The sequence below is a fragment of the Psittacula echo genome (genome assembly GCF_963264785.1).
Source record: "Psittacula echo genome assembly, chromosome: Z".
NCBI classification, from domain to species: domain Eukaryota; kingdom Metazoa; phylum Chordata; class Aves; order Psittaciformes; family Psittacidae; genus Psittacula; species Psittacula echo.
Genome location: NC_137742.1, coordinates 100,021,414 through 100,034,789, shown reverse-complemented (window position 1 = coordinate 100,034,789; position 13,376 = coordinate 100,021,414). Strand labels below are relative to the sequence as shown.

The following is a 13,376-nucleotide window of genomic DNA, read 5'->3' as shown; positions in this document are numbered from 1 at the left end:
CACAGCATATCTTCCTAGCAGAATGGATTTGTAGGTAGCTTTAGCTGCAGCAGCATTTTGTCAGTGCATCTGTTTCAAAGGCACTCAACAATACAGATCTGATCTCTAGTGCTGCTGTATAAAAACCAGATCTGATTTGGGAAACATTCTAAGCATTAACCCACCCTTTGTCTCATGTCACTAAGGTGTGCTGCTTGTGTGTTGGATCTAAAGGCTCAAGTAGCTACCAAACAGCACTGTTTACCATTACCAACAAACAGTAGTTCTGCATCAGAGTACAGGCTCAACTTTGTTTGCTTGAAATCCCCAGTACTGAAAATATTAAATGGAAGCTATTGCTTCCATATGTAGAAGTTGGAAAATACTAAAAGAGCTTTTCTTTCACTTTTCTTTCCTTTGAAAACTTAAAACCCAGGAGTAAAAAACAGGGCAACATCCAGTCCACTGTTACTACCATGAACTACACTTGTGTTCTTTGGTTTGTGTAACTGTGGGTACTTTGGTTCATAAAGACACACAGATATATGGATACGCAGTCTACAGCTTCCCTTGAGGTACGATTTCTCCCTCTGCATAATGTTAGGAGTGTAAAGAGAATGATTTAATTGCAAGAATAGCTTGAACATCCATTAAGAAAGTTTTCAGCATTTTGCTTTATTATTGCTCTCCTGAGTATCAAGATAAACATACAATATTTTGATAGATGCATTACAATTTGCTCCAACACAAGCTGATATAGCTACAGCTGGGAGCTTTAAATTGTCCACATTTCAGCTGTGACAGTTACACTTCATGTAAAATTAGTGCTATGTTTTATACTAATATCAACAAGTAGTAGCAGTTTAACAGCTAGAATTACATCATTGTCTCTGAAAGTATTGCCATAGTAGGACTATTCACATGGGTTCTGAACAACGACCAGGAGATAATCCTTATCTGCAAAAAGACGTAAAAATGTTTAGTTCAATATTTTATCTTATTTGCTGATAAATATCCTTTATTCATTATTCCTCTCCAACTTTTTATTTCTAAAACATAAAAGCAATAGCACTTATATGAAAAACACATTTAGAAAATGTAGGCACTTTGTACAAAAATCTGAGATTACAGATAAGAAAATAATCTGTCATATAGCTTAACTATGCCATATTAAAACTATTTTAGTAAGCAGTAGGTATGCTTTCAAGAAACTGTAAAAATATTTGAACAAGATGAAAAAAGTCACAGGATAAGCACCTGGAAGCTAGCACTTGTTATAATAAAAATACTTTTGACAGCTGCAGCCTTTCCTGCAGGTGCAGAGAAGTTCTTTCAGTTCACTACCTAGTTTATTCAGAATTAAGAACCCCATTTAAAAAAAGCAGAAAAGATTTGAATAGACTTCTACTGTGAATAAATTCTAAGACTGTCAGACTTCACCTACTAACTCTAAATGCCCAGGGAAGTTTTGGATACAATTCAGCTGGGCAGCTATTTAACATTATCTGTTTTAAATGACACATTTCTTGAGGGTTGTATTTGCTTTGGAGAGTTAGAAGCTGCACTCCTGCATTGTCACTTTCATGCAAAACCAACTTAATATAAATCACAGGTGGTTTATTTGCCACCTTCTATTATAGCAACATACAGTCAAGCTTTTGAACAACCAATCTCCCTGTTAACAAAAGAGCTTCACATTTTATACCACTTATTTTCAGGCCAACATGCTTTAATAGTTGCTAGTCAAACCGTCATCTCTGAAAAATAAGTGAAGGGCAAATGCAAAGTAAGAATCAAGTGCATCAGTTTAAATCAATGAGCAAAAACCATGATTTAAAAAATGCATTAGGCCTACACTCCAAAATAGAAACTAAACTAAAATTTTAATCTTGGTACCAGCTGATGACTAATGTTAACACTTAATTACAGTGCCAGATTTCTTTCACACATCCTGTTTTCATAGCAGCATTATAAATAATTCTAGCAAGGCATGGTAATGCATACCTAGTGCAGTACCTCTGCTCCACATTTGCTATGAAATCAGCATTAGAGGACTACCCCAGTAAAGGCTGGTCATCATTAACACTCACTCAAAGAGATCCCTGAAGCTTTCTCTCTGCTCTGCATACCCCCACTGGACACTTCAGTCACAGTCCTGCATACTGTTGGTCTCTCAGTCAGCTAGCGCACACAGCAGGATCTCTGCTCCACTCTGATTCCACTTCCACTTTGCCTTAGTCACCTTGTACTGGTAATTGAGCACAGCTTCACCATAGCTTACAGAATCACAGAACAGTTTGCGTTGGAAAGGACCTTAAAGTTCATTCAGTTCCAATCCCTGGCATGGACAGGAACACCTTCCATTAGACCAGGTTTCTCCAAGCCTCATCCAGCCTGGACTTGAACACTGCCAGGGACAGGGCAGCCACAGCTTCTCTAGGCAATCTGTGCCAGCGCCTCACCAACCTCACTGTAAAGAATTTCTTCCTTGTATTTAATCTAAATCTACTCTCTTTCAGTTTAAAGTTTCACCTGTTTCATCTGGCCTTGTTATCTATTTTACAGACACAACTAACAAATTAACATATATTTGTATTTATTGTTAGCGAGAAACAGATTACTATATTCCCATGGTTGCTTTAACGAAAATAATTGTATCACAGTTACTATGTTGGTGATAATACTGTGTATCTGTGACACAAATCCTATCTATGGCTAGCATGTCATAACGTACTAAGTAAAAAACATTTTTTAAGAGAAAAAAAGATTATTTTGTGCATTTGTTTTGAGCTAAAATATATTTCCTGCCTTTAATAATATATATAGACACACTCTGCTTGATATATATTTATTTGTCCAGTTTTGCTTTGTGCAAACCCACAGAAACCAGAACATTAATCAGACCTAGACTTGCTTTGTTGTTTCTGAGCTTGAATAATATGAACTCTGCACATTAAAATCTTAACACATCTGGGTACATGGTGAATATATGGTTATGTTTTCATACATTTATTTTCAAAAATAGAAATTTTCTACAGTAGCCTTTTTTGTAAAGGAAAAACCCCAAACTTGAAAAGATACAATTCTATTGTTATTTTAATAGAAATATACCTGGAGCTACCATAATTTCATGTTTCTTCGATCTGATCCTAAGAAAGGTTAGATCATTCTGAGGGTCAATGTCTCGTACTGTGCTCCTAGCTTTCATGATGAGCTGCTGAAGAAGAGCTGCATACTGGACTGTTGTAGAGTTATCAAGAGTTGTTCTAACTGGAATTCCTGCAAACAAATAATTATCTAATAATCATTCACTTTAATTGTATAGTCTTCATACACAGCAGATCATAAGAGGAAAAAGAAGGATTTCATAATGTTTTCTGTTTTGTAGCAGAAAGGAGTTATGTTGATTTCAGGTATCTATATACTTTAAAAAGTATCATTTATATTAATAACTGGCAATTAAACATTGAGTTGTCCTGTGGAACTTTGGAAAGAGCCTAATTGCTGTTTACGGCTCTTAAATACCTACCAAGTTCCATTCTGTAGCATTTAACCACTTATGGTGCCTCATCAGTTTAAACAGTCACCAAGTTTGTATCTTGGCTACAAGAATCCAGCCCATACTTTAACTGTAGTATTTGGCATGTGCAGCAGTAGAAATTACACATTCCCAGTGAAAAACCAAAAGGAATCAAAGGGCAGATGTGGGATGTTTGCATTTGGCAAGCAAACTCACCCTTGGAACAACCCCTTGCAATTAGCAGCAAAATATTGACAATTGGTAGTACACAGTGTCCTGATCCCAACTTCTAAAAATATGACCACATAAGTCAAGATTAATTTTTAATGATTTAATGAATTGTTGATTATATGATTTGTCAAATAATGCTTTTCATATTAATAGGCTACCAGGTGAAACTAAAAGCAGGGTTCACTCTAACCACAGAAGTGTCAAACTGTTTAGCTTTAATAAGCATGTTCCACTAATAAAAAATTTATTTGACCTACTAGCAAAGACAATAGATTACAAGCTGGCAAGGTGGTTTTCTCTTTGCATACATTTATACTGTGCCTTCCAGGTGGACAGGATAACAATACAAAAACAGAGTAATATGACTTGAGCTGATGAGTTTGATTATGAATGAAGAATCAACATGTAAAACCAGTGAATGCCACATGAAGCATGAGTCAAAGCAGTAAAAGAAATAACAGAACCCCCTCAGATATTAGACTACTGCATAATTTTCCTAAAAAAGTGTTATTTGACTCACTTGAAGTCTGTGCTGTCACTTGAGAAATACTTTATAGCTCATAGGACATAGGATGTGAAGCGTAGGGAAGAATACAGAATGACCCACTAGACCCTTTCTGTCCAATGTTTATTACACAGATTATAACTGATGTTTTAATGGAAACAACCAGGTGTTTCCAAGCACTGCATTAGCATAGGAATACGCATATAATCACATCATTAAAGAGTAAGTCACTTAAAAGCAGTAATGAATTAGTGTCAGGTTTATATGACCTTATACCTAGATGATCGCTTCAACAAATACAGCACTTTTAACGAAACTGGTAAATGTTAAATGATCTTCCAAGGTCTAATAATAACATGCAAATGCGTGGACACTGGTGACATCCTAGATTAAAACTCAGCTATGACTGCTTTAGGACAAATTCTCTTTGCCTCTGCCTCCCAATTACAGAAAGGCAAATAAATCCTTCATTAGAAACACTGCAGTGTGATCTTTCTCAGCTGTGAAGGATAGCAACAGTCAGTGAGATTTTCCAAATAAACAAGGTACACTTAGCATAGTGTTTCAATGAACAAATCAACTTTAAGCATTAAAGTAAGTGATAGGCAATGTTTGTATCAGGAAGCTTTAACTTGCTATTTCACCTGCATACTCTTATACCTAAATGTACCTACACTACTATAAAATCTTAGTGAAGGACAACCATTTATGTTAGTGAAAAGAGAGTTTCATCTTTTTAGATGAAATACATTCCTATGGAGAACAGTCTCTGTTGTATTCACAACTGGCAATGAAACATATCTAAATGATAAACTAATCCCCAAAAACCTGCACTAGTTTTGTCCACCAGCTTCAGCCTGGCCACATGTTCTACAAGTTTGTGAGGATGAGGAAGTCTGAACAGGACCCAGGGAAATTTACCTTGCTGTGAACAGTCTCAATTGCAAAAAAGGGAGGTGGAATTATCTCGCACTTTAGTAAATCAAAACCTGAGACAGATGTAATCCAAAGCAGTCTTTTAAAAAGTATGGTATCATCCTAACTCTGCAGAGCTCTATCTGAGGTAATGATGCACAGCAGTAGTACACCTGATTGGGAAAGCATATTAGACCAAGATTGTGCCAAGAATTCTATTGTTCCAAGTAGCAGAACATAAAAAAACTGGGTTACTTTTCTATTTGATTCCAGATATATAAGAAATATATCAGTCTGCAAGCTCAAAAAGGATAATTTGTGGTATCCAAACGCTTGATTTTGTTCACTTTTCATTTGCAGCTTAGTCCAAGTGCTCATTGGATCAAGTCACACTCTATTTACCAAAACAATACAGAAATGGCTGAAGCAGTACTTGTTCTGCAGCCAGGCTGCATTTCAGCTTAGCTAACAGCCATATCTAGACATGAGCACGTGCAGGCACAAAGCAGCTTTTCAGTTCCTATTTGCCAGGCTATGCGCTTCTCTCTTGACCTGCATCATCTATTATGTGAACAAAGGCACACAAATTAAATTGTCCACATTTTCTAAACACTAAACAACACTCAGGCTTTCTTAGTTTTCTTGCCTGCCGTTGCTAAACAGCTGCTAGTGCCATAGTTTTGGGGACACAGGAGACTGTAAAAGTGAAGGAGGTCAGCTAAATTATAGGTGAGATCACTTGAGTCTTTTTGGTAAGGGAATGGTCAAAACACATTAACCTGGGAAGCTTAGCTCCTGAAAACTGGATTCTGTGCAAGCTTTTGGCTTGCATCCTTCACAATCACAGTCAAAGCTGGCCTGACATGAAACTTGCTCTTCCACCTATGACAACACACAATAATACAATGTAAAGAGCAATTTAAAGAAATTTTGAATATTTAGCAGGGCCAAGGAATGGCCCCAGAATAGGAAACCAACTTTGTTCAGTAGAAACTTTTCTCCTGATGTTTTTGTTCTGTTGTAACTTTTCAGAAGAGAGGGGCAGTGAATTTTCTTGTTTATACAAAGAATTTTGGACTAAACACCTGCAAAAGCAACAGCTTAGTGCCATGCATTCTCCCTTTCTGCAACCTACCAAGAGACACCCAAGATGTGGTTCTGAAAAAGGAAGTATAGTTTAGTTAAACAAGTGGAGTAACTAACAACATGGGACCTCTTAAGATTATGATACTTCTAGCTATTTCTTTAGAGAAAACTTAAGTCAAGGCTTTGCTGTCCATTAACTCAAATGAAAAACTACATCATATGGAGAGGTTGAAGAAACGGCCACCAACCAAACGTTCGTGTCTTGAAGTGAAACATGCATTCTTCAAAGTCACACCACCTTCAGGAAACATCGCAAGTGGGCTGCATTAACACCTCATAATCCGCAATTTTGTGCTTTGGAGTTACTATGCTCGCTACCACTACCAGCAGTAACTACTGCTTGTTACTTGGAGAAAGCAGATGGCGTTTTACCTTCGGCGTTTATCACAATAGTCGCGATAACACCTTTGTGGGATTGAATCCTCTTTAGAGTTTCCTCCACTTCAGCCTGCGAGGAGAGAGAACAACACAGGATACCACCGCATCTCCGACCGGCGGCGTGCGCGACCCCTGTGAGGAGGCCGCGGGACCGCCGTGCCCCACAGTAAGCCCCAGGGCTCAGCCCGCCGTCACCCCATTCCCCAGCCATTCGCTGGGGCGCTGGGCGAGAGCAGCGCCATTACCATGGCCTCGCCACCGCCGCGCCGGCGTTGCTATGGAGCGGCGGAAGTGACGCTACGGAGCGGTGCTGCCCGGGCGGGGCCGTCGGAGGGAGGCAGGGCGCGCCGTGCGGCCCGCGGCGCACCTGTCTCATAGCATAGGGGCCGAGCGGGGCCAGGCGGAGGCGTTAATGGAGGCCAGAGGCCGTGAGGGGAGGTCTCAGGCGAGGGTTTATTAAGCACGTTCAGGGCCTTGCGGTTGTTAATGTGGATTTTGGTTGTGTAGTGCCTGGGCTGTGTTGACGGACTCTGGTTGGGCAGTGAGGTGGGACTAATGCAGGTTGCTTTAATTCTTGGTGTAGATGGGTTTTTACTTAGCTTACTTTAAAGATGAGCCTGATAGTAACTAAATGTCAGGGATACTAAGTTATTGTTATTAGAAATAACATTTTTTCTTTTTCCTATGTGTAAGCGTTGGCCTTGTCCATGTTCTGTTTTCCCTCAAAGGTTGCATACTATGTGGGTGTGTGGAGCTGCTTGTTCATCAGTAGATGTTTTTGAGTCTAGGTGTACTGTGGTAACTATGTATTGATATGTAAAACACCTCTGCAAGAAATGCTGCTGCTATAGTTTACAAGACTTAAAATTGCAATAGGCCACTTTTATAATACTGCAGTGTAAATAAGTTACACATGTATTTCTGTTCCCCTTTACTAAAGTAGTAGAGGTATAGATTTAACATGCAAGATACTTGAAGAGCCATCGTTCTCTATGCACATGGTAAATACTGCTGATGTGTTCAAAAGGCTCTTATGTGTGTTTTCAAGAGAAAGAGGCTAGTTTTACTCAGTTTTATGTGTTGTCTGTGAAGCTTTTTGGGCACCTTGCCACTTCTAGCTGCTTACCTCAAAGAGTAGTCAACTTTACAGTTTGATGTTTTGGGAAGCCACCTCTCACCCTATTTTTTTAAACAGAATGGTCTTAAAAACAAATTAACAATCTGGTTATTAATCTGTAACCATTTAAAGATGTCCTGGGTTCAGTAGCAGTAGTCAGTTCTTCTCCTTCTTAGTAGCTTTTGCAGCACTGTGTTTTTGACTTTTGGCTTGGGAATGGAGCTGATAACAGCGATGTTTAGACTGACCAAGGACTTTGTGAGTCTCATGCTCTGCCAGGGAGGAGGAGAAGCCAGGAGGAAGCAGGGACAGGACACCTGACCCAAACTAGCCAAAGAGGTATTCCATACCACAGCATGTCATGCCCAGGATGTAGAAGGGAGAGTCCCCGGAAGGGCTGGATCATGGCAGGGTGGGGGTGAGGTACCGGTTGGTGAGCGGTTGTATTCTCTTGCTTGTTATTTCCTTTATCATTATTACTATTAGTGGTAGCAGTAGTGATTTGTGTTATACCTTAGTTATTAAACTGTTCTTATCTCAACCCGTGGGAGCTGCATTCTTTTGATTCTCCTCCCCGTCCCTCCAGGAGTGGGGGGAGGAAAGGTGGGGGGGAAGTAGACTGCGTGGTTCTGATTTACAGCCTGGGCTTAAACCACGACAAAAGATCAAATTGTGTTTGAAAGTTCCAACAGTATCAGCACATAATTTAATGCAGTTATGGCCCCATGTTGCAGAGCAAATAACATCAGTGTATGGGATTGCCCTATCGCAACAATATTATTCTAGGCATTTATTAAGTTTCAGGCTGGCAGGGGCAGCATAGATCAGAGGTGCTGAAGTTGCTGTGTATTCAGGTAAGTGTATAACAGAATTGCAAATCTGGTTGATGAAGGAAAGGAGAAATTATCAGAAATACCAGTATTTATATTCTAAAAGCTGCTATTAGGAGTTAACCCAGTACCCTACAACATGCTGTAGAAGGCAATCAAGAACACTGTGCGTGTAGCTGATACTGGGCCATGTAAGTCACAGTTTCAGCTGTGTGAGTTTTCACTTGAGAACAGTTTAGCCAGCCCTGCAATTTGCCTTGATAGGACCTATGCCGGTTTGCCACATTGAGATGTGTGGTGTTCTGGTTTTTTTTTGGAAATGAGGTATCTTTACATATTTGTTTTCATTTTATTTGAAAAATTGGAAGCATTGGTGTGTGATTACTGAATCTGACTGGAACATCTGCTGAGCAATTTTGTTATAATACAGTCAGTAGGTGCTCTTAAATGAAAACTTATAGATTACACAATATAAACTGGGTCCTACTGTTGGTGTTGGTCACAGGAGTGATCCTTGCTATTACAGTCCAATTGAAGTCAGCACACTGTAGGATAACATACTGTAAAGGATAGTGGTGATCTTACCCCCAGTAACTGGACTGGCAATTGCAGGGATTTAGAAAAATGAAAAGGAGGTATTTTTCTACTCTGCTGCCATATTGCTCTTTTTTAATTTCCAAGACTTCTTTCAAGACCATTGTTTTCCCACATGGATGCAAGATGCTTACATGTCTTTTTAAAACCAATAAAAATACCAGCTCAGCTTTGCAAAAACACTGAGCTGGAGACAAAATGACAGATAGCATGATGCAGGATTATTCTTGGAAGCATTATTTATGCTCAGCATGAAAGACTGAAACATGCAGACTTTTACAGACACTCAGGCTTTGTCTCAGATTTAGACACATAACAACAAATGAAAATACTTTCTTTGCTACTTGAAATTTAACTGAGAATTCAGATTCCAAGCAACAGAATTATTATTTTGATATGCAGTAGTGAATGCAGTGTTAGGAACACAGTGATTCTGCTTGAGAACCAGAAACCCCTCATAGTCTAGGACTGGGATCTATCAAATGCTTATCTGTGTGAATAAGTTTAAGTATTTGCTAATAAAAGTAGCCAGTGATGCTTAAACTTAAGTGCTTGCACTTGTAGTCTGGTGTTTGTGCTAATTTGTGCATTTGTAGTTAAGACAGGAAAAAGAAAATCAGCTGAAAGATGAAAAAATATTTAACTGTTCTTTCCTCCTCGTCCCCCATATTTGACAGAAGATGTAATTCTCCACATGAAAGCTAGGAGGAGGATTTTGCTGGTAAGTACATGAGAATTTTATACTTTCTTTGCTGCTTGAACCCAGAGACCAGGAAGAGGTAGGTAAGGAGGGAGTAAGGCACACTGAGGGACTTAAGCTATACTGAAGTGCTGTAAACAGTCTTGATTTGCTGCCAGCCATCATGAAATAGCATAAATCATTCTATACAGGAAGAAATTTGCTTTTTATAACCAATGATCTTGATTGCAAGTAACTGTAAAGGTCTGCCAGCTATTACAGTAACTCCGTTGCCCGTGTGGTGGGAGAGCTCAAGAAGTTTTAGTTTTGTTGGCCTATAAAGTGGAATGAACTCATCCATGACCAATATTGTTGCTGGTGATGATGGTACCATTGGTTGTTTCAGTTTAATCCTCTCTGCCAAGCATTCTCCAAGGAAATTTTGTAGAAGCAGATAAAGTGGTATAATAGCTTGAAGCCCATTCTTAGCACACAGTCCATATGAGTATCTAAAAATAAATGTGGTATTACATGATCATTTTGACATGATACTGACAGAAAGAGAAATATGAATTGTGTTCAGGTGTGAAAAAGTTTGAATATTTAGTGGGGATGTGTCAATATATATCATGCTTCTGGGCAGTCACATATCAACCAATGAACGGGAGCTAGAGTTTGGATCTCCTTCCCAAAACCTCTGTGGAGCAATTACACTGTGAATGTTCTCAATTAATTCTCTGTTTTTCAGTCTCTGAGAAGCTGGCTTAGTTTTGTAGAAGCAACAAGAAGGTTGAATTTTGCTATCCTCAGAAGGCTTCAGGAGCAAAAGTGTTATTTTGTGGCAGCAGCAAGGGAAAGTTATGGGAGAGAGTGTGCTAAGCTGAAAGTAGTCAAGAGTGAGGTTTGGGGTGTCTGTGGATGGAAAAATAATCCACAAGGCTTCAGGGCTGTATATTTCCTTTTCCCCTTCTTTTAATAGTTCTGCAGTAAGCAATCAGTTGTTGTCTGTATCTCCTTATATCTGTGAAATATAATAAACCCCCTAATCACTATTGTTCAATTGAAAACCTCTTCCCTTTCCCCTGATTAAAATTTAAGTTTGATTTTATTAAAAACTTTTAAAAGGTGAAAATAGAGGAAAACAGAGTAAAGTTAGTTGTCCTCTGCATGTTATGAACAAAACTGCAGGGAAGGTCCTGCCTTCCTCCGCCTAAAAAGGGATCATAGCAACCATGTCACCTAGAGTGAATGAGATCAAGATCTTTCCCCATCTGTCTGTTGATAAAGTTTTATTCATATCTTTTTACCTTCTTGAATCCAAATATATTAAGTTGGGAAAGTATTTAAAAAAACCTGTAAGTCATATAGGCATGTATGAAGCAATTTTATTCTGTAGATAAATATTAGAATGAAAAGTCACTCAAAGTATTTTTTTGTGTAAAGATTTTTTTTTAACAGCATTTGAGAGCAAATTTTTTTTTTTTTTTTTTCCCATTGTGTGAGGAATTTCTAGCTCGAATCCTCTAGATGGTGCTACAGCACAGGGAAATGAACTCGCTGCTAGGTTTCGTCTTGCTTGTTAAAACGCCAGTTAAGTTACGTATCGTACTAAAGGATTAATGACTTCAGTTACAATACTACTTACAGGTTTATGCAAGGAGGAATCCGCATAGATGGATTAGCTATCCTCAACTAAGTAAGAATAGAACTTCTTTTATAGATACAGAAATCTTGCAGAGACCTTGTCTTTGTGGTCAAATTATCCCCTCATCTCTTGAAACCATACCTTGAGTGCTGACAAGGGCAGAGGTGGCCAACTGTAGCCTGTGGTGCTGATTAAGTGACAGCAATGAGCCTCTTAAACTCCCAGCAGATGTTGCTGCTTTTGTATGCTAATGGGAACTTCACAAACCATTTTCTCTTCCTTCTGAGAGCAGATGTAAGTACATGAAAATTGCTTTCTTATATCAAGAGCAAATTGATAATAACCTTGGTTCAGTTGGAAGGCAGAAGCTGTAGAGGCACTTTATTTGTTAACTGCAGAAAGCTTATGCAGAACTTCCTCAAAATTAATTTTTTATATTCTGCTAACTTTTCTTGTACTGAGGTAGTTAAGCAAAATCTGAATTGTGAGCACATTGCTGCCTGAGCTTTTAAACCATCCACTCAGAGGCTTTCAGACTGGCATGTGGATCTGCTCCAGTACATTTACCTTATCACCTTGAAGGTAGATACTCCCTTGCTGCCCTGGTTATTTCAGTGGGTTAAGTTTAGTCAGAACAGGCATGTCAGCTTATCAGCAGTATTCCTAAGCTTTTGATGACCTTTGTGTGGTCTGCTGTGAATATACAATAGAAAGTGTTGTGCGTCGCAAAGGAGGATGCTGTGCCATATATGCTGATATTCCACAGGCCTGTCCGGTAGGAAATGCCCACTGACACAGTAAAAGTTTAGAGAATGACTCTACTGACAGCTGAATCATATTGAAGTTAGCACTCTTGCTGACAGTGAGGGCTGTGTTTCTGGTTAACTTGTACAGAAACACTGGGCTCCAGAACTGTGAAAACAGAGGGGCATAATCCAGGAAGGATTGTTATCCAGGACTGCTATCCAGTCTCTGTTATAACTGAGCCTTATATTTAGCTCAAGGGTATAGACTATGTCCTGTGTGTCCTTTGTAAGAACAAGAAAGAACTTGCCCATCCTTCTAAGACATTTGTCCATAAAAGGTGTTTTCAGACAATAATAAAGGAGTAGACCGAGCCATTGAACTGTATTTTAAAGCTTCATTTCACCTGGATAATTCCATCCTTTCTGATGTAAGTTGACACCTTGCATTTTAGATTCTTTGTGAGGCTGGACTGCATTTGGTCACCTTTTCTTTGGACAAGAACTATATTTGCCATTACTTGAGTGTTCTGGGTGATCTTTGAAAGTCTCAATTAAACTACCGGCCAGAAATGCAATGTGTATTTTGATGATGCAATCTTATGTATTATTTCATCTCAGTTGGGTCCAGAAGAGTTCCAAAATATCATAGTCAGCCTTGGCAAACCAAAGAAATATGAAAACATCTCACTAAGTATACACACGATTAAACATTGTGAGATTTCTCCAGCACTATTGCTACCAGCTCATTTAACAGGGTAAGAGGTAACTGCTTGGAGCAATTTTGCTGTTAGTTTTTCATAAAGGCTTTCTTTCAATGTATGCAAAGTTTACAGACTTAATTATGAGAGTGACTGGGACCACTGTTCATAGAACAATGATGAGAAAAGTAGTTACAACAGAAGTAATTATGAGGCAGACTAAATTTAAATTTGTTACTTTGGAAAAATCAGAATTCCTGGTTTTAAAGAAAAACAAATGCAATTGCAGATTTTTTTTTACATCAGTTATTGCTTGGAAAACTTCTGTGTTTATACATGACACTAACACTTTCTCAGCAAGAGATTGGTGTAACCAGTAACTCCTAGGCTGGA

General features: G+C 38.8%; 1 protein-coding gene across 1 annotated transcript; it reads right to left on the bottom strand.

Annotated features, from left to right (window-relative positions):
* Nucleotides 1-892: 892 nt before the first annotated feature.
* Nucleotides 893-6,885, bottom strand: DYNLRB2 (dynein light chain roadblock-type 2; the record flags this gene model as incomplete). The annotated part of the gene is made up of 3 exons (XM_080638389.1): nt 893-936; nt 3,091-3,258; nt 6,669-6,885. The coding sequence occupies 3 exons, from the start codon at nt 6,883-6,885 to the stop codon at nt 893-895; spliced, it is 429 nt and encodes a 142-aa protein (XP_080494515.1).
* Nucleotides 6,886-13,376: the final 6,491 nt, after the last annotated feature.